General features: G+C 36.2%; 2 protein-coding genes across 2 annotated transcripts in view; both read right to left on the bottom strand.

The window, feature by feature from the left end:
* Nucleotides 1-17,041, bottom strand: part of LOC106882779 (snRNA-activating protein complex subunit 1) — a 20,755-nt gene extending 3,714 nt beyond the window's left edge. The window contains exons 1-4 of the mRNA XM_052977229.2: nt 16,149-17,041; nt 4,983-5,179; nt 2,178-2,306; nt 1,077-1,217 (exon numbers count right to left, since the gene is read on the bottom strand). Coding sequence (XP_052833189.2) covers nt 1,077-1,217; nt 2,178-2,306; nt 4,983-5,156 — 444 coding nt within the window. The 5' untranslated portion in view covers nt 5,157-5,179; nt 16,149-17,041. The remainder of the gene's footprint in view (nt 1-1,076; nt 1,218-2,177; nt 2,307-4,982; nt 5,180-16,148) is intronic.
* On the bottom strand, nt 7,434-19,267 carry LOC149130890 (uncharacterized). Its single transcript, XM_089343127.1, has 2 exons — nt 18,159-19,267; nt 7,434-8,728 (listed from the first exon to the last, which is right to left on the bottom strand). The coding sequence occupies exons 1-2, from the start codon at nt 18,656-18,658 to the stop codon at nt 8,290-8,292; spliced, it is 939 nt and encodes a 312-aa protein (XP_089199253.1). The 5' UTR covers nt 18,659-19,267; the 3' UTR covers nt 7,434-8,289.
* Nucleotides 19,268-19,483: the final 216 nt, after the last annotated feature.

Raw genomic sequence — 19,483 nt, 5'->3', positions numbered from 1 at the left:
ATATATATATATATATATATATATATATATTATATATATATATATATATATATATAAATATATATATATATATATATATATATATATATATATATATATATATATATATATAATATATATATATATATATATATATATATATATAAATATATATATATATATATATATATAAATATATATATATATATATATATATATATATATATATATATATATATATATAAATATATATATATATATATATATATATATATATATAAATATATATATATATATATATAAATATATATATATATATATATATATAAATATATATATATATATATATAAATATATATATATATATAAATATATATATATATATATATAAATATATATATATATATATATAAATATTATATATATATATAAATATATATATATATATAAATATATATATGTATAGGCGCAGGAGTGGCTGTGTGATAAGTAGCTTGCTTATCAACCACATGGTTCCGGGTTCAGTCCCACCGCGTGGCACCTTGGGCAAGTGTCTTCTACTATAGCCTATTGCCTAAGGTGCCACGCAGTGAGACTGAACCCGGAACCATGTGGTTGGTAAGCAAGCTACTTAATTAATCAAAGGCCATACGAAGTATGTCTACCTGCTGGAAATAACAGTCTATATACACTGAGGTTTTTATGAAGCAGAGTGGAGGCTGATATTAACCAAATGAGTTGTGTGTAGTTGGTGGTGCTCACAGAAAATGTGACATGTGAAAGAATGCAATGTTGCTTCTATGCTGTCAAATCAACAACTAGTTTCTAACTGCCACTTTGCTGCTGTAGTGAGTTCCTCTATTTAAGGCAGATCACTGCCGCTTTATTCATATACCTCCAGCTCTGATTGGCTGAAATCATCCACAGCATAAATGAAGTATGACACAGAAACAAGATAGATCTTTCCTGTCTTGCTACAGACAGACAAACACAGAAAAATACAGATGTAGAGAGATAGAAGATAGGCCAACAGAAAGAGGAACATGCATATGCAGATAGATGTACAGAGAGGAAATGAGTGTTGTGTGAATACTTACATTGTTTGGTGAAGCAACGTAAATGAAGGCTTTCATAACACACAGTCGATGGAAGATAAATTCAACATCAGTCATCTTTTTAGACATGGCATCCTTGATGAAACAGTTCAGTTCTTCCCAGTTGTTTAGGGTACACCTGATCTGTGGAAATATACAGTTGAACATTACACTAACAGGCATCTCTAATAGTGCATGCTTTTATAACGAACATACCCCCATCTGGGTACACCTGATCTGGAGGAATAGACAGTTGAACATTACACTAGTATTTTGTATAGGGCATCATCATCAACATTCTACATCCGTTGTCCATGCTGGCATGGGTTGGATGGTTTGATTCGGCTTGCATGATTTGTAGAGAATATACAACTTAATATTGGTTTCAAATGTTGGCACAAGGCCAGCAAATTTGGAGGAGGGGTTAAGTCAATTGCCTTGTCCCAAATGTTCAACTGGTACTCAATTTATCAACTGTGAAAGGATGAAAGACAAAGTGAACTTTGGCAGAATTTGAACTCAGGACGCAAAGATAGGCATTTTGTCTGGCATGCTAATAATTCTGCCAGCTCACCACCTTAATACAGCTTAGCATTACACTTGCTAGTATCTCTCATAGGTTTATCCAGACATTGGGCTCTGGTTCAGAAGATACAGGGGTTTTGAGGAGTGTGGAACTGCCCCTCCCAGCCACTATTGTTCCCAGCTCTACTGGAGATGTAGCCCCTATCAGGATCCCAGCTATGGGTTAATTAGCATGTTGAGTAATTGCCTCTGGAGGAAGGTCTCTTACAGACACTCCAAGGGACTCAGAGCAGATGAGGCCCTTCAGCTCTTTAACCCTTTAGCAATCAGATTACTTAGTCAAATGTAATGCTTATTTATTCATACCATTTTGAATTACTCATGCTTTATCTCATAGCTTCAAGATTTCAATAATGTGATGATTTTAAGAATGATATTGTAGGGCAGGTGAGAGAGGCCAAATCTGACCAGTTTGAACATAAAGCTGGTAGAATATTTGGGCCAGATATGGCCCTTAAATGCTAAACAGTTAAACCATTTCAAAAGTGAGAAATTAGATAGAAATTTGAAATCACTTACCCTGACTTTAGGCACAAAGAATTGAGTTGAGTACAAGCCATAGAGCAGGAAAAAGGCACCAGTTTTTACCTCAAAATTGTACGGAGCACGGAAGTAATTCAGTGTGATCCATAGACATTCTTCTATCAACTGCACAGAAAAAGGAAAAAAAATAGAAAAAAAAAATGCTTGGATATTTTCTTTTCCCTTTTCATCATTTTCCCTATTATTTTCTTTTTGCTATTGTAATTTCTATGGCATTGAGAAATTGTCTGGAACTATTATCTCTAGCATTTTCTCAGGTTTTTGAATTCTATATTGTTTTGATTGGTCCATTTGCTGGCTATCATTAGGGATTGTATTTCTACAAACGTGTGTGTGTGTATGTGCATGTAACTGTTTTATATCTATCTGTCTGTCTGTCTGTCTATCTATCTACTTATGCCTTTTCATCGTTATCCCCATTTTAATTTTTTTTTTTTACTTTATTTTTGTCCCCATCGAAAAGGAAAAACTCTACATTGTATTTGTCTCATCTATGTTGAGCCCTGTGTGGCTAATAAAAGAAATCTATCTACTTATCTATCTATCTCCGTATCTATCTATCTATCTATCTATCTACGTATCTATCTATCTACTTATCTATCTATCTATCTAGCTATCTACTTGTCTGTCTGTTTGTACCACAATTTCATACCAGAGGTTCTCCCATGGTAAATAATACAGGATTCTGTGTTTGAACACAACATCCAAGTTGGAGATAAATATCATCTGGTATTAATACTGCTTCTGTATTTACTATTTTTAATATGTATGTATGTGAGTGTGTGTATTCATTCATGGTTACCAAGACCACAAGAGGAAAAAAAGGAAATTGAAAAACTTCATTTTATTTTGTATAAAACAAAGAGAATCAAAATAATGTCTAAGGAATAAAATATATAGGATCTTCAAATTTGAGAAAAAATTCTCTCCTCTTTTACTCTTTTACTTGTTTCAGTCATTTGACTGCAGCCATGCTGGAGCACTGCCTTTAGTCGAGCAAATTGACCCCAGGACTTATTCTTTTGTAAGCCTAGTACTTATTCTATTGGCCTCTTTTGCCGAACCACTAAGTTATGGGGACGTAAACACACCAGCATCGGTTGTCAAGCGATGTTGGGGGCACAAACAAAGACACCCAAACATACACACCCACATATATATACATATATATATATATATATATATATACATATATACGACGGGCATCTTTCAGTTTCCGTCTACCAAATCCACTCACAAGGCTTTGGTCAGTCCGAGGCTATAGTAGAAGACACTTGCCCAAGGTGCCACACAGTGGGACTGAACCCAGAACCATGTGGCTGGTAAGTAAGCTACTTAGCATACAACCACTCCTATACCTTTGATGAAATATTTCTCACTAGAGGCAAAAACCTTTCTCTTTCTCTACAATTTTTGTGACATCACATCTGATGATGTAAAATAATAAGGTACATACAATTAGTCCTCAGGTTGACTTGTTGCCTAAACTCCAACCTGAACAGCAACTGAAAGAAAGTAGGGATGTTACAGATGTCTGATGGCAAGAAACAGCTTATCAACTGAGCAGACATGTGCAGGCCCCTTTGCCAGATTTTGGTACCTGGTAGGTGCTTCAGAATATTTTGGGTGGGCACGAATTTGTAATAAAGCTAAAGTAGAGTAAATTGGAGGGCACACTGTTGAATAGTGAGCGGGGGCAGTGCCATACAGTGCACCCCCATAGTGATAGACATGTTAGTCAAACTTCAAGAAATGTATACCATAGGCGCACAAGGCCAGCAATTTCGGTGGAGGTGGAGGTAAGTTGATTACATCGACCTCAGTACTCAACTGGTACTTATTTTATCAACCCTGAAAGAGTGAATGGCAAAGTCAACCTCAGCAGAATTTGAACTCAGAATGTAAAGATTGACAAAATGTCGCTAATCATTTTTCCCACCACACTAACAATTCTGCCAGCTCACTGCCTTATATAGTAATAATAATAATAATAATCCTTTGTACTAAAGGCACAAGGCCTGAAATTTTGGGAGAGGGAACTAGTCAATTACATCGACCCCAGTGCATAACTGGTACTTATTTAATCCAGCTACAAGGAATAATAATAATAATAATCCTTTCTACTATAGGCACTCCCTTATATAGAAATAATAATAATAATCCATTGTACTATAGGCACAAGGCCTGAAATTTGGGGGAAGAGGATAGTCTATTTCATTGACCCCAGTGCATAACTGGTACTTATTTAATCCAGCCACAAGGAATTATAATAATAATACTTTCTACTATAGGTACAAAGATTTCCACAATAGGAACTGCTTTATATAGAATAATAATCCTTTGTACTAAAATCATAAGGTCTGAGCTTTTGAGGGAGGGGGATGATCGATTACATCGGCCCCAGTACTCAACTGGTACTTTATTTTATCGACCCTGAAAGGATAAAAGGTAAAACCAACCTCAGTGGAATTTGAACTCAGAATTTTTGCTTGGTGTGCTAACGGTTCTGCCAGTTTGCCGCCTTACATAATAATAATAATAATCTTTTCTACTAAAAGCACAAGGCCTGAAGTTTGGGAGGAAGAGGACAGACAATTTCATTGACCCCAGTACTCAACTGGTACTTAATTTATTGACCCCAAAAGGATGAAAGGTCAAGTTGACCTCGACCAAATTTGAACTCAGAATGTAGCGACGGGTGAAATATTTCTAAGCATTTGATCCAGCCTGCTAATGATTTTGTCAGCTCGTTGTCATAATAATAATAATAATAGTCCTTACCAATTTCGCTTCATTCTCTGTCTGACGCCCCATACATATCATAGACATTTTCATTTTGCGCCAAACTTTTGCAAATTCCACAAAATTTAAAGGTTTACATTTTGCGAATTTGTTGAACAAAATTTCAAAATCTGCCTGGACTCCAACAGCTATATATTTCTTTTTGGTAGCCATAATCTCTGGATTTTGAGCAAGCTCTGTAAATGGTTAGAAAAGCAAAAACATTATTGAAAATAAAACCTTATGGTAGTATTATTATGGCGTGCGTGTACACGGGTGTAAAAATAGTATTACTGAAATAAATATTTGGATGTGGTTATCTAAAATAACCTAACACAGAATTATTATGTTCACACAGAACACACTCTGTACTCTTCGAACGTAGGTAGGATATCAAATCAACACGTTACACTAACTCAGTAACCAATATGGTCGACCAACACTGTCAACTGCCCCGGACAGTTCACAGTTCTTTATTTATTGAGATCTGGGTCAAACTAAAGGGTTTGACCCGGTGGGAAATAAAAAAAAATAGAATTTTCTAATAGGTGTAAAACAACTTGCTGCAAACGAATATGAAGAAAAAAACGCACGCTCGCGAACGGGGGGGGGGGGGGAGAGGCCTCGGAACATTCACATCCTGAATGTTCCGAGATGCCTCACCGGAGCCAAGAAACAAAAGAAAAGTAGTGTAATAGATGTAAAACGACTTGCTCTGAACGGATATGAAAAAAAAAAATGCGCTCCCATGAAAGGCGGGGTGGGGAGGACTCGGAACATTCAGGATGCGAATGTTCCGAGGGCTCTCCCCACTCCCCAGTGCGCGTTTTTTTCCTTCATATTCGTTCCCAGCAAGTTGTTTTACACCTATTAGACTATTTAAAAAAAAATTTTGTCACTGGGTCAAACACTATAATTCAGAGGCCATGGAATGACGATATGTGACGATGTGAATGTTCCGAGTCCTCTCCCCACCCGCCTTTCGCGGGAGCGCATTTTTTTTTTCATATTCGTTCAGAGCAAGTCGTTTTACATCTATTACACTATTTTTCTTTTGTTTCTTAGCTCCGGTGAGGCGTCTCGGAACATTCAAGATGCGAATGTTCCGAGGCCCCCCCCCCCCTGTTCACGAGCGCGCATTTTTTCCTTCATATTCGTTCGCAGCAAGTTGTTTTACACCTATCAGAATATTTTATTTTTTTTATTTCCCACCGGGTCAACCCCTTTAGTTTGACCGCGATTTCTTGCCGCTCACTTTGATTTCATGATCACCAAATGTTCGTCCCTCTGATGGCAAATGAAAGAATTACTATTATTTTCATCATTATTATAATAATTCTTTTTCAATAACTATCAAAATGCAGAGGGGCTCTGATCAATTAAAATCAATTTGAAGTTATGACACTGTTGACCATCACAGAAATCTAATTGTTCTAACCATAACCAGCTCCCGTTCCATCTTCAGAAACTGGATTCTTACAATGTACAGCTGTGTCTGTTTGGTGCTCAAACCGAATGGCTACTCAGCACAATTTTTTTTTAATCACACACTCTGGCAACAATAACACCTCTCGTTTTTTGACTCAATGTTTTGGCATTGGGGTGTTTGCTGTAGAGGATGGAACTGCTGAGAGACAGCATAGCTGACCCCGGGACATGAGAGTAGTGTTTGCATTGAGGAACAATGGTCGCTGTTATGGGTGTTAAGACACATCGGATACGAAAGTGATTGGCACCATTCTGCGAGAGTAACAGTAAGATGTACTGATTCAGAGAAATGTTTGTATGTTTCAACTCACATCTGGAGAAGTTTAGTCGATGTAGGAGAGATGGTTCATTTATTTGACAGAGGGTTCAGTTTAGGTCCTTGGGGTCAGGTTCAATCCAGGTCCACAGGTGGATAAAAGCAGGAAGAAATTGCAAAATGAGTGATCCCTATGATTTAGACATTAGCTGGGTGAAAAATGGGGAGCCTGCAGCTATCTTAATGGCTAAATGAGGACTTTTCAAAGATATATAAAATTTGAGAGAAAATCCTTTAACTGGAATATATTTTTGTTGATATAACTTTATTTAAAACTTAACTTTTCATGTAATTGTGAATTTTATAAATATCTATTATATTACTTTATTGACACTTCTTTAAAATAATCATAATCGTGTTTATAAAAGAAATCTGAAAAAGAAATTTTTTAAAAAATTGCAGTGGAGGTGCTTACTTTGAAACTAATACCAAAAAAAAAAAAAGTTCCAGTCTTCTGTTTTGATGACATTACTCTGCAGAAAATATTTTCAACTCTTATGCATACCTCATGTAAATATAACATCTACATACAAATTTGGAATACTGAAATGAGCAGATGTGCTTCAAGAGGACACAGATTCGATTTTAGCCTTATCTACATAATATACGAATATATATGTTTATATATACATGAAAATGTGTGTATAAATATATGTTTTATTGTGTATACATTTATCTCCATATGTGCTGTTTTTAAATGGGCATAATCATCATACAATCAAGGTGGTTTGTCTCCAATCTTGTGTGAGAAACATGTCTGGTTATGGGGAAATATTTCCTTGCTTGGAAATATGGGGGTTGGTGATAGGAAGGGCATCCGCCCGTAGAAAATCTACTTCACACAAGCATGGAAAAGTGTGAAAGGATGATGACATGTACGCACACACACACACCTTGAATTTAGTTTTCATGTCTATTCACACCTATGTCAGGAATATTGGTTAATGACTAAAAGTGCACAATTATGAATACAAGCAACTGAAGTTGGGATTACTCCAAAAGATCTCTGGAGTAACAGTACTCAGCAGGGTGCATGCTTTCGAGATGAGTGAGTCTCTCCAGATTAAGATACGCGTTTTCCACATTGAGAAGTCATAGCTCAGGTTCAATAAATTTGTGATTAGGATGTCACAAGAAAGGACTGCAAGAAATGGTAGGAGACTTAGGATAATACCAAAACGAAGTTGGTTGGATGATATCCATAGACCAAGTTGGTCATACTTCAGAATCCTGCCAGAATGTCTAATGATGATTGGATTAGATAGGACCCTATAGAGGAGATGATTGTTCCAGGGGTAGGGACAGAGAGGAATGATGAATAGATGGATCTTGGCATTAGCATTTCTTCTGAAAATGTTTGTTTAGCTAAATCACCACAAGAGAATGATCTCTCACAAATACTGCACAGATTGTGGTTTCTTATCTGTATGAACGTGTTTGTGTTAATTTCAGAAAAGCTCTATCAGATAATGAAGCACCATAGACATCACAGGGATATGGTTTCTATCCTGTATGAATGCACTTGTGTCTTGTTAAGAAATTGCTTTGAGAAAATGTCCTACCACAAATATCACAGTGATATGGTTTCTCTCCTGTATGAGTACGTTTGTGTCTTGTTAAAGCACCACATTCAGCAAACGATTTACCACAGATATCACAGTGATATGGTTTGTCTCCTGTATGAATGCGTTTGTGTTTAGTCAAATCACTACTTCCAGCAAATGATTTATCACAGCTGTCACAGTGATACGGTTTGTCCCCTGTATGAGTACGTTTGTGTCTAGTTAAAGCACCACTTACAGAGAATGATTTACCACAGATATCACAGTGATGGGGTTTCTCTCCTGTATGAATGCGTACATGTCTTGTTAAGGCATCACTTTTTGGGAAGGATTTACCACAGACATCACAATGATATGGCTTCTCTCCTGTGTGAATGCGTCTGTGAGTTTTGAGATCACACTTTTGAGAGAAGGACTTTTTACAAATATCACAGTCATATAATGACTTTCCTGTTAATTTTGGCATCTCTCAAGAAAAAAATATAAATCCTCTCAGTTTTTCACAAAATTATTTTTCTACGGTTCTTCCTCTATCACCAGAAAACATGGATATTAAGGGAGTATTTCCTTTTTATACAATCACTGGAGCACAAAGCACTCCTCACAGCCGCAGGTTCATGAGACGGTTGTAATCTGTAAACAGTTTTGAATGGGAACCAGAAAGAAAAGTATGAACACGCAATGTGCACATGCACACTGAATTCATAAAACGGAAGAGTAGAAGAAAAAAATATGCAATGTCAAAAGTTATATGATGGTCTGCACGCTTGTACGACACCACTATCATGTAGTCTTGCTGTCATTTTCTTGTTTTATATATATAATTTTTAATCACAAGGAATACGTCTCTGGTGTATTTCCACCAACAGATCTTTGTTTCTATCTGAAGATGCTGTGAACTCCTATGTGTAGATTTATCCAAGGCTAATTAGAATATAGAACTTGCACCCATTCCACACAGTGAAGCTGAGAAATATTCCTATTAATCCCAGTTCAGAAGAAATAGTTTACAGTAATTCCTGAAAGATTTACATAAAGAAGGTTACATCTTCCTTTAAGCATGATACAATGATAGGAATGGTGTATCAGAAGTTAAGAATTCTCTTCAGTCAATGTCATCTGATGTTCTGAAATAATAGAGAAACAGAATAAGATAGGGAGGATAGTGAAGAAAATGAGATTCAACAGTGGAAATTTTACTTTATTTCTATATTGACAAATTGTAGATGTTAACTTTCACATGAACAAATGTACTCAATGTATTTTACTATCTCCAAGATTGTGAGATGTATATATAACAATGCAGTGTTATATCATCATTTAACGTCCATTTTCCATGCTTGGCATGGGCTGGACAGTTTGACTGAGGACTGCACCAGGCTCCAATCTGATTTGCCAGGTTTTCTACAGCTGAATACCCTTCCGAACACCAACAACTCCAAGAGTGTAGCAGGTGCTTTTTACGTGCCACCAGCATGGGGGCAAGTCAGGTGGCACTGGCATCGACCCCACTCGAATGGTATTTTTTATGTGCCACACACACATATATATATATATCAATTAGAAAATGGAGGATAATATGCTGAACTTGCAGAGTATTACACTTGGTATAACACTAGTGTAACAATAATTGGGTACCCTCCCAGCAGTATATTGGATAGATACTATCCCTTAGTGGGTTGAATCCTCAACCCCTAACTCTCTTGCATTATATATATATATATATATATATATATATATATATATATGTATATATACTAGCAGTATAGCCCGGCATTGCCCAGGATTAAGCTAGGATTATTAAGTGATCAAGTGCTTTATTTCAAACCAAAATAAATAACATCGACATCAGATTTGAGTGAAATCCGTTGAAATTGGTTTGGCAGAAAATGGTTTGCTGGCAATTTGATTGTGAAATCCCATAAGGAATTAGTTTATTGGTTATTGACTGTTAGCGCTCCACTGGCATGGGTGCCAGTCATCAAATTTGGTTCGATTTCGATTTCACTTGCCTCAACATGTCTTCGCAAGCAGAGTTTAGTGTCCAATGAAGGAAAGGTTGGCACAGGTACCAGTCGTCAAATTTGGTTCGATTTCGATTTCACTTGCCTCAACATGTCTTCGCAAGCAGAGTTTAGTGTCCAATGTAGGAAAGGTACACATAAGTGGGCTGGCTACACCCCTGGCAAAGGCCACAGGTTATGGTCTCACTTGGCTTGCCGGATCTTCTCATGCACAGCATAAGCATATTTTCAAAGGTCTAGGTCACTAGTCATTGCCTTGGTGAGGCCTAATGTTTGAAGGTCATGCTTCACCACCTCATCCCAGATCTTCCTGGGTCTACCTCTTCCACAGGTTCCCTCAACTGCTAGGGTGTGGCACTTTTCACACAACTATCCTCATCCATTCTTGCCACATGTCCATACCAGTGCAATCGTCTCTCTTGCACACCACAACTGATGCTTCTTAGGTCCAACTTTTCTCTCAAGGTACTTACACTCTGTTGAGTATGCACACTGACATTACACATCCATCGGAGCATACTGGCTTCATTCCTTGCAAGCTTACGCATGTCCTCAGCAGTCACGGCCCATGTTTCACTGCCATGTAGCATGGCTGTTCGTACACATGCGTCATACAGTCTGTCTTTTACTCTGAGTGAGAGGCCCTTTGTCATCAGCAGAGGTAAGAGCTCTCTGAACTTTACCCAGGCTATTCTTATTCTAGCAGGCTATATATATATATATATATATATATATATATATATATATATGTGTGTATATATAATAGTAATAATATTAGGGATAAAAATCCAAATTTACAGGTAAAAACTCAATTAAATTCAATTTATTAAAAATTAAAATCAAATTAAGTTTCACAGTATAAAATATAAATATATAGTTTTAGGGAAAAGAACCAAGGTTTATGAACTCATCGATGAAAATCCACTGACACATATAGAAAAATTAATAAGTAAACGCACAATAAATAAGTATAATATAATACAAAGTAAATATAATAATAATAATGATAATTATAATAACAGGAGTGGCTGTGTGGTAAGTAGCTTGCTTACGAACCACATGGTTCCGGGTTTAGTCCCACTGCGTGGCAGCTTGGGCAAGTGTCTTGTGAGTGGATTTGGTAGATGGAAACTGAAAGAAGCCTGTCGTATATATGTATATGTATATATATATATATGTGTTTGTGTGTCTGTGTTTGTCCCCACCACCATCGCTTGACAACCGATGCTGGTGTGTTTACGTCCCAGTAACTTAGCGGTTCGGCAAAAAGAGGCCGATAGAATAAGTACTAGGCTTACAAAGAATAAGTCCTGGGGTCGATTTGCTCGACTAAAGGCGGTGCTCCAGCATGGCCGCAGTCAAATGACTGAAACAAGTAAAAGAGTATATATATACATCGTAGAATATATTAATTTTGTGTATGTGTGTGTATATATATATATATATGCATATATAAAGCACTTGTGTATGTATAAACGTAGGTGTGTGTATTGTGCATAAGTAAATAGATAATATCTATCTATGTGTGTGTATCTTTCATCATTTACTTGTTTCAATTTTTAGACTGCAGCCATGCTGGAGCACTTCCTTGAAGAATTTTAGTTAAACAAATTGATCCCAGCACTCTTTGTATTTTTTTAAAGCTAGTACATTGGACTCGCAAATTTAGTGGAATTCCAGGTAGGCTAATAGAGTTGGTAAATTTTGTTCATGATACACACACTGAAGTTTGCTGGAAATACAGGGTGCGTAAGGTATTTGAAGACCTACCTTTTTGGGGTCATTGCTGCACTTTTTGCTAACTCTGTATAATCTTTGTTTCAGAAAATAATAATGCCAGACCCTCAGCTTACTCAAGAAATGAAGAGGCATGCTGCTATTGTGGTTATAAAGGCTAAGCATAGCGATTTAGATATATTTCGATTTTTAAAAGTTGCCAGAACTTTTGTCTGCAAAGTTTGGAAGGAATTAGAGACTGAAGATGGAAATGTATCACCAGTATCAAGGTATAAAAAGCATTCTAAACGCCCTGAAACCATCAGAACAACTGAATTTATCCAGCAAGTTCAACAGCCCATTGATTACAATCCCAGAAAGTCCATGAAGTTAATTGTAAAAGATCTCCAACTGTCAGAAGGAACAGTCAGAAATGTTGTCCACGAAGACATCAGATATAAGTCTTATATGATGAGGAAAGGTCAATTTGTCAGAAAAAGCAAAAGAAAATCACTACATCAGATCTAAAAGGCTCTTAAACAAACTGAAAAATCCAGCAGAAGAGGATTTGATTTGGTTTTTCTCAAATGAGAAAAACTTCAACCAACATCAAAAAGTTAACAGAAGAAATGACAGATGGTTATGTGCAGACCCTTCTGAAGTTCCAAGTGTTACGCATATAAAATTTCCTGCAACTGTCAATAGTTTTAGGGGTTGTCAGCAATGAAGGGCATGTGATGTCTCCTTACTTCTTTCCACAAGGCCTTAGCGTTAAGTCTGCCACCTACATTGAGGTCCTGAAAATAATTGCTAAACCCTGGATAGACAGTGTATGCAATGGAAGGCCATATGTGTTTCAGTAAGGCTCTGCATTATCACACATGGCTCTAGTAACACAGGAGAGGATGGCTGAAAATTTTCATGATCACACAACCCCTAACATTTGGCCTCCTAATTCCCCAGATCTCAATTCATTGGACTATTATATGCGGACCATTGTTGAGAGAGGGGTCAATGAACACGCCCATAACACCAAAGATTCTTTGAAAGCTGCCATAGTCAGAGTAATGTCCAAACTGAACCAGGACCCCTTGATTCGAGCATGGAGATGATTTAGATCTCATATAGAAGCAGTTGTTGAAGCTGAAGGTAGCTTTATTGAATAAGATTATAGAAAAGAAGGTTTAGTTTTATCTTCATAGCATTTTTTGATAAATAAAGTTATTACCTGTTATTATATATTTTATAAACATAAATCTGACCTCAAATATCTTATACACCTTGTATATTATCTTAAATGTCAGTTTGGCTGACTCAAAGTAGTCAATAGCTTCTTCTACATCAAGGACATAATCAGCAGAAGTCATTCTTCCGAAGGTGTAACACCCAGACTATGAGTAATGGGCAGATAGTATGACACCTGTGATTGAATTGTAAAGGTAAATGGTAATAAGTCATGGGCCTTCAGTGCAGAAGATTTGTGACAGGTGGAAAAATATAAAACAGCTTATGATGAATGTGTAAAGACACAGTACGTAAATTCCAGAGTACAAATAAGCTGAGAGAAAAGTTGCGCTTCAGAGAAGTCAAGGCGTGTTGGCATGGACATGTGATGCATGTGAGAGAGGATGGCTGTGTTAGAATGGACATGTCATACATGTGGAAGAGAATGGCTGTGTTGGTATGGGCATGTCATGTATGTGGAAGACGATGGCTGTGTTGGAATGGACATGTCATACATGTGGAAGACGATGGCTGTGTTGGTATGGACATGTCATGCATGTGGAAGAGAATGGCTGTGTTGGTATGGGCATGTGATGCATGTGGGAGAGGATGGCTGTGTTGGAATGGACAAGTCATGCATGTAGAAGACGATGGCTGCATAGTTACGTACAAAGCGTTCTGAGTTAGTGGAAGACAATGACGAAGGAAAGCTTAAGACAAAGTGGTGAAGGCTGACCAGAAGGTGTCGTATGTCATGGAGAAGATGAGAAAGAATTGTATCAATTAGTGATACATGACGCTGTAGAAGACCTCATTAAACACATTGAAACATGCATTGAAATGAGGGTAATTAAAGAAACTGGTATAGTTATACACACACACACACACACATATATATAAATATATATATATATATATATATATATATATATATATATATATTTAAGGGATCAGCAAATATTTGCTTCACCATATACCGAAGTTCAGAAATAGCAGCTTTTTTAGCTGCTATTTCTGAACTTCGGTATATGGTGAAGCAAATATTTGCTGATCCCTTAATTATGTTTATAAATATATATGAGCTTTTAAATAAGTTCTCCACCAATAATGGTGCTTTCATACCGATGGGCTTGGTAAAAATTATTAATTGTTAATTGATTTATTAATTAATAAATTGGTAATCCTTTACCCTTTTAATTTGTAATAATTATATATATATATATATATATATGCTAGTGCTACTGTGGCTATGAAGTTTACTTTCCAAACCCATTACAGTGATTTGGTGAATGATTAGATGTAAAGCAAGATCAAAATATCCCTTCGTCCTATCTCACCGATGACTTGACAACCTCCCTAGTGCTGGTGCCATGAAAAATACACCCAGTTCAGAGTGGATGCCAAACAAGTGTAGGGTTATGAGGTCTCTTTTTGTCTTGGCTTAAAGGACTTGTCAAACTTTCTAGAGTTAGTGCCATCAGAAAATACATCCGGTGTGCATCATAACGTGGTTGGTGATAGTAAAGGCACCCAGCCACAGAAACCAACTAAAAATAACATGTACAAGCTCTAGTCTATGTAAGTAGTTGCTGGCAAAAAGGACTTGGATCGTGACGACTATCCAATCCATGCCAACATGTACAGCAGACAGAAAATGATGATGATAATGGTGAAACAGAATCAAAATTCATGTCAATATTAATATTTCTTTAGGGAGATGTGGCCTCTCACTTCTTCCCTTCAATCTTCTGCTACTTTTCTCACCCTTTTTTTATCGTTCTTTTCCTATCTTATCTCTCTTTTTCCCTGTTTCTTTGCATTTAAATTTGAATAAAAATCGTTTATTTCTGATAATATGATTCTAAAACGGACTGACATCTGCTTCACATGTGATGTCAGTAAGCCGCTACACAAAATAATTATCGTCGGTTTGTTCCGATAGAAATGCAACAAATACATGTAGATCCAATTAATAAATAATACATTGTGGTTTTCAAAGTTTCTTTTAAATATATAATATCTATATCAACAAAGATACCAATGGTTAATAGGCCTACCCCGGTACATAGGGATGTCCCTCTCTCTGACATTAAATAAGGGTATCTCGTATAATGATCTGTCAGTGGCTCTGATGTGTCCTATTCTGTATCTTTTTCTTTCTTTTATCTTACATAAAACGTCAAAACCAAAACATGTACGCAACTACGCGCGCGCGCACACATACTAGGGGTGCTGAAAAGTTTCTGGCTTTAACGGTGTCGCGAAAGGCCTGGCTGGAGGTTCGACCCTCCCGAGTTCTTCGCTGAAAGACTGCTGTAATAAGTGTGTGAATCTGAGAGGGGAATACGTTGAATAAAATCATAATTAACTGATCCTCGTGTTTTCTTTTACGCAAAGCCAGAAACTTTTCAGCACCACTTGTATATATCATCGAGCAATACGTTACTTTTTCTCACTGATGGACAACTAACCCAAAATATACATTAACGTGTGCGTTCCCCAGATTACATAAACGCACAAATCTGTAAATATTGGTTGCAAATGATGGCACAAGGCCAGAAATGTTTGGGAGAAGGGCTAAGACGATTACATCGATCCCAGTGGACCCCGAAAGAATAAAAGGAAAAGTCAGAAGATAAAGATGACATAAATATATAAATATCTATAATTTATAAAACTTACTTCGATCCTCTTTATGAAGATATCACAATATGTTGAAGGAGTCGCTCCGTGTGTCAGCATATAAATAATACTTAAATAATAATAATATAGATTAAGAGTAAAATAAGTTACATTATTCACTGTGATTTAGATATTACTTTACACAGATAATTACCATTTATATTTAATTAGAGCCCGTTTAATTAGAGTTGTAAAGCAGAACTAATCAAGCACCTGAAACAAAAGCAGGAAACCGACAGGGGAACTAACTCTAGATATACTTTCGACAAACAGTATCGGTGTAGAGATTTCACATTATCCCATTCAGCGATTTCCCATTTACTTGAAATTACGTTCGGTTTAGTAGAGAATAGGTTGATAGCGATTTCTGGCGGCTCCCACTTTCATTTCAGATTATGTGGAGGCGCGCGGCTTAGTGGTTAGGGTGTCAGCATCATGATCGTAAGATTGTGGTTTCGATTCCTGGACAGGGCGATGCGTTGTGTTCTTAAGCAAAACACTTCATTTTATGTTGCTCCAGTCCACTCAGATGGCAAAAATGAGTAACGCTGCGATGGACTGGCGTCCCTTCCAGCTGGGGAACACATACGCCATTGAAACCGGGCCCATGAACCTGGCTAGGCTTTGATAGGGCGCATTTATTATTATTACTTTCATTTCAGATTACCCAACTCAAATCCCGCCCCAAATGTTCGTCGTTCTTGTAACAAATAAAAGTATTATTATTCTGGCTATCATCATTATCATTACTTTTTTTTTCAGCAACTTAAAATTATAATAACTACCAATAAATTGTTGAGGGGCTCTGAATTTAAAATCAGTCTCAAGTTACGGTAATATTGACCATCGCAGAAATCTAATTGTTCTAACCATAACCAGCTCCAGTTCCATCTTCAGAAACTGGATTCTTACAATGTACAGCTGTGTCTGTTTGGTGCTCAAACCGAATGGCTACTCAGCACAATTTTTTTTTAATCACACACTCTGGCAATGATAACACCTCGTTTTTTTACTCAATGTTTTGGCATTGGGGTGTTTGCTGTAGAGCAGGGGTTTTCAAACTGTGGTCCCCGGACCACAGGGGGTCCGTGGATATCAAATACTTTTTATGGGTAATTTGATTTTATATATGTTTTTTAATCGAAATCTTTTAATTAATAATAAACCTATTTGTTAAATACTGTTAAATAAATAAATGTAAAAATATATGTTATTTTAAGCAAATACTTATGTATAAATTTCATAAGCGTTTATAAGAGGGTCCCTAAGGTAAAGCCTGAAACATAAAGGGGTCCGCAAGTCAAAAAGTTTGAAAACCCCTGCTGTAGAGGATGGAACTGCTGAGAGACAGCATAGCTGACCCCGGGACATGAGAGTAGTGTTTGCATTGAGGAACGATGTCACTGTTATGGGTGTTAAGACACATCGGATATGAAAGTGATTGGCACCATTCTGCGAGAGTAACAGCAAGATGCATTGATTCAGAGACATGTTTGTATGTTTCAACTCACATCTGGAGAAGTTTAGTCGATGTAGGAGAGATGGTTCATTTATTTGACAGAGGGTGAAATTTAGGTCCTTGGGGTCAGGTTCAATCCAGGTCCACAGGTGGATAAAAGCAGGAAGAAATTGCAAAATGAGTGATCCCTATGATTTAGACATTTAGCTGGGTGAAAATGGGGAGCCTGCAGCCATCTTAATGGTTAAATGAGGACTTTTCAAAGATATATAAAATTTGAGAGAAAATCCTTTAACTGGAATATATTTTTGTTGATATGACTTTATTTAAAACTTAACTTTTCATGTAATTGTGAATTTTATAAATATCTATTATATTACTTTATTGACACTTCTTTAAATTAATCATAATCATTTTTAGAAAAGAAATCTAAAAAAGAAATTAAAAAGAAAATTGCAGTGGAGGTGCTTACTTTGAAACTAATACAAAAAAATGTTCCAATCTCCTGTTTTGATAATAATTACTCTGCTGAAGATATTTTCCTACATGAAAAAGCTTGTGTTTAGCTAAATCTTCACTACAAGAGAATGACATATCACAAATTTTGCATCAGCATGGTTTCTCACCTGTATGAATGTGTTTGTGACAGATAATGATTCACCAAAGACATCACACTGATATGGTTTCTATCCTTTAGGAATGCATTTGTGCCTTGTTAAGAAACCACTTTGGGAAAATGTTCTGCCACAGATATTACAGTGATATGGTTTCTCACCTGTATGAGTACGTTTATGTCTTGGTACAGTACTGCTGTGAGAGAATGATTTACCACAGATATCACACTGATATGGCCTTTCTCCTGTATGAATGCGCTTGTGTCTTGTTAAGAAATCAGTTTGAGAGAATGTTCTCCCACAGATATCACAGTGATATGGTTTGTCTCCTGTATGAGTGCGATTGTGTCTTCTTAAAGCACCACTTATAGAGAATGATTTACCACAGATATCACAGGGATATGGTTTCTCTCCTGTATGAATGCGCACATGTCTTGTTAAGGCATCACTTTTAGGGAAGGATTTGCCACAGACATCACAGTGATATGGCTTCTCTCCAGTATGAATGTCTTTGTGAATTTTGAGATTGCATTCTTGGGAGGACTTTTCAAATATGCCACAGTCATATGGTTTTTCTGTCACTTTTGGCATCTCTCAAATAATAATATCTATCTTCTCAGTTTCTTACCAAATTAATTCCTATGATTCTTCCAATATTACCAGAAAACATGGAGATTAAGTGTGTTTTTACTTCTTTCATTTTTATATTTTAATTATGAAAATTTCTCCAAAATTATTGCAGAGAGATAATTTCATCAAACAAGATATTTGTGGCTATCCGAAGATGCTGTGAACTCATATGTAAATTCATCCAAGCTTAATTAGAATACAGAATCATCTTTAACACATTCCACACAGTGAACCTGAGAAATATTCCTATTAATCCCAGTTCAGAAGAAATAGTGTACAGTAATTCATCAAAGATTTATATAGGCAGGGTTACATCTTCCTTTAACCATATGATGATGGGAATGATGTATCAGAAGAATTCTCTTCAGTCAATGTCATCTGATGTTCTGAAATAATAGAGAAACAGAATAAAATATGGAGGATAGTGAAGAAAATGAGATTCAACAGTGGAAATTTTACTTTATTTCTATATTGACAAATTGTAGATGTAAACTTTCACATGGACAAATGTACTCAATGTATTCTTCTATTTCCAAGATTGCAAGATAAATATATAGGTGTTTCCTGTCTATCTATCTATCTATCTATCTATCTATCTATCTATCTATCTATCTATCTATCTATATGACAACCATTACCTGAATATATATTTTTGTTCTTTCAATCTACAGAGAAATGGCTAAAATTTGCCCATATGTTACATATATATTATATGATATCATATGTATATATATATATATATATATATATATATATATATAAACAATATATGAGTATATGCATATA

Source organism: Octopus bimaculoides, chromosome 27 (genome assembly GCF_046866305.1).
Source record: "Octopus bimaculoides isolate indiv1 chromosome 27, ASM4686630v1, whole genome shotgun sequence".
Classification (NCBI taxonomy): Eukaryota; Metazoa; Mollusca; class Cephalopoda; order Octopoda; family Octopodidae; genus Octopus; species Octopus bimaculoides.
The sequence above is the reverse complement of the archived record's forward strand: the minus strand, read 5'-3'. Positions and strand labels throughout refer to the sequence as shown.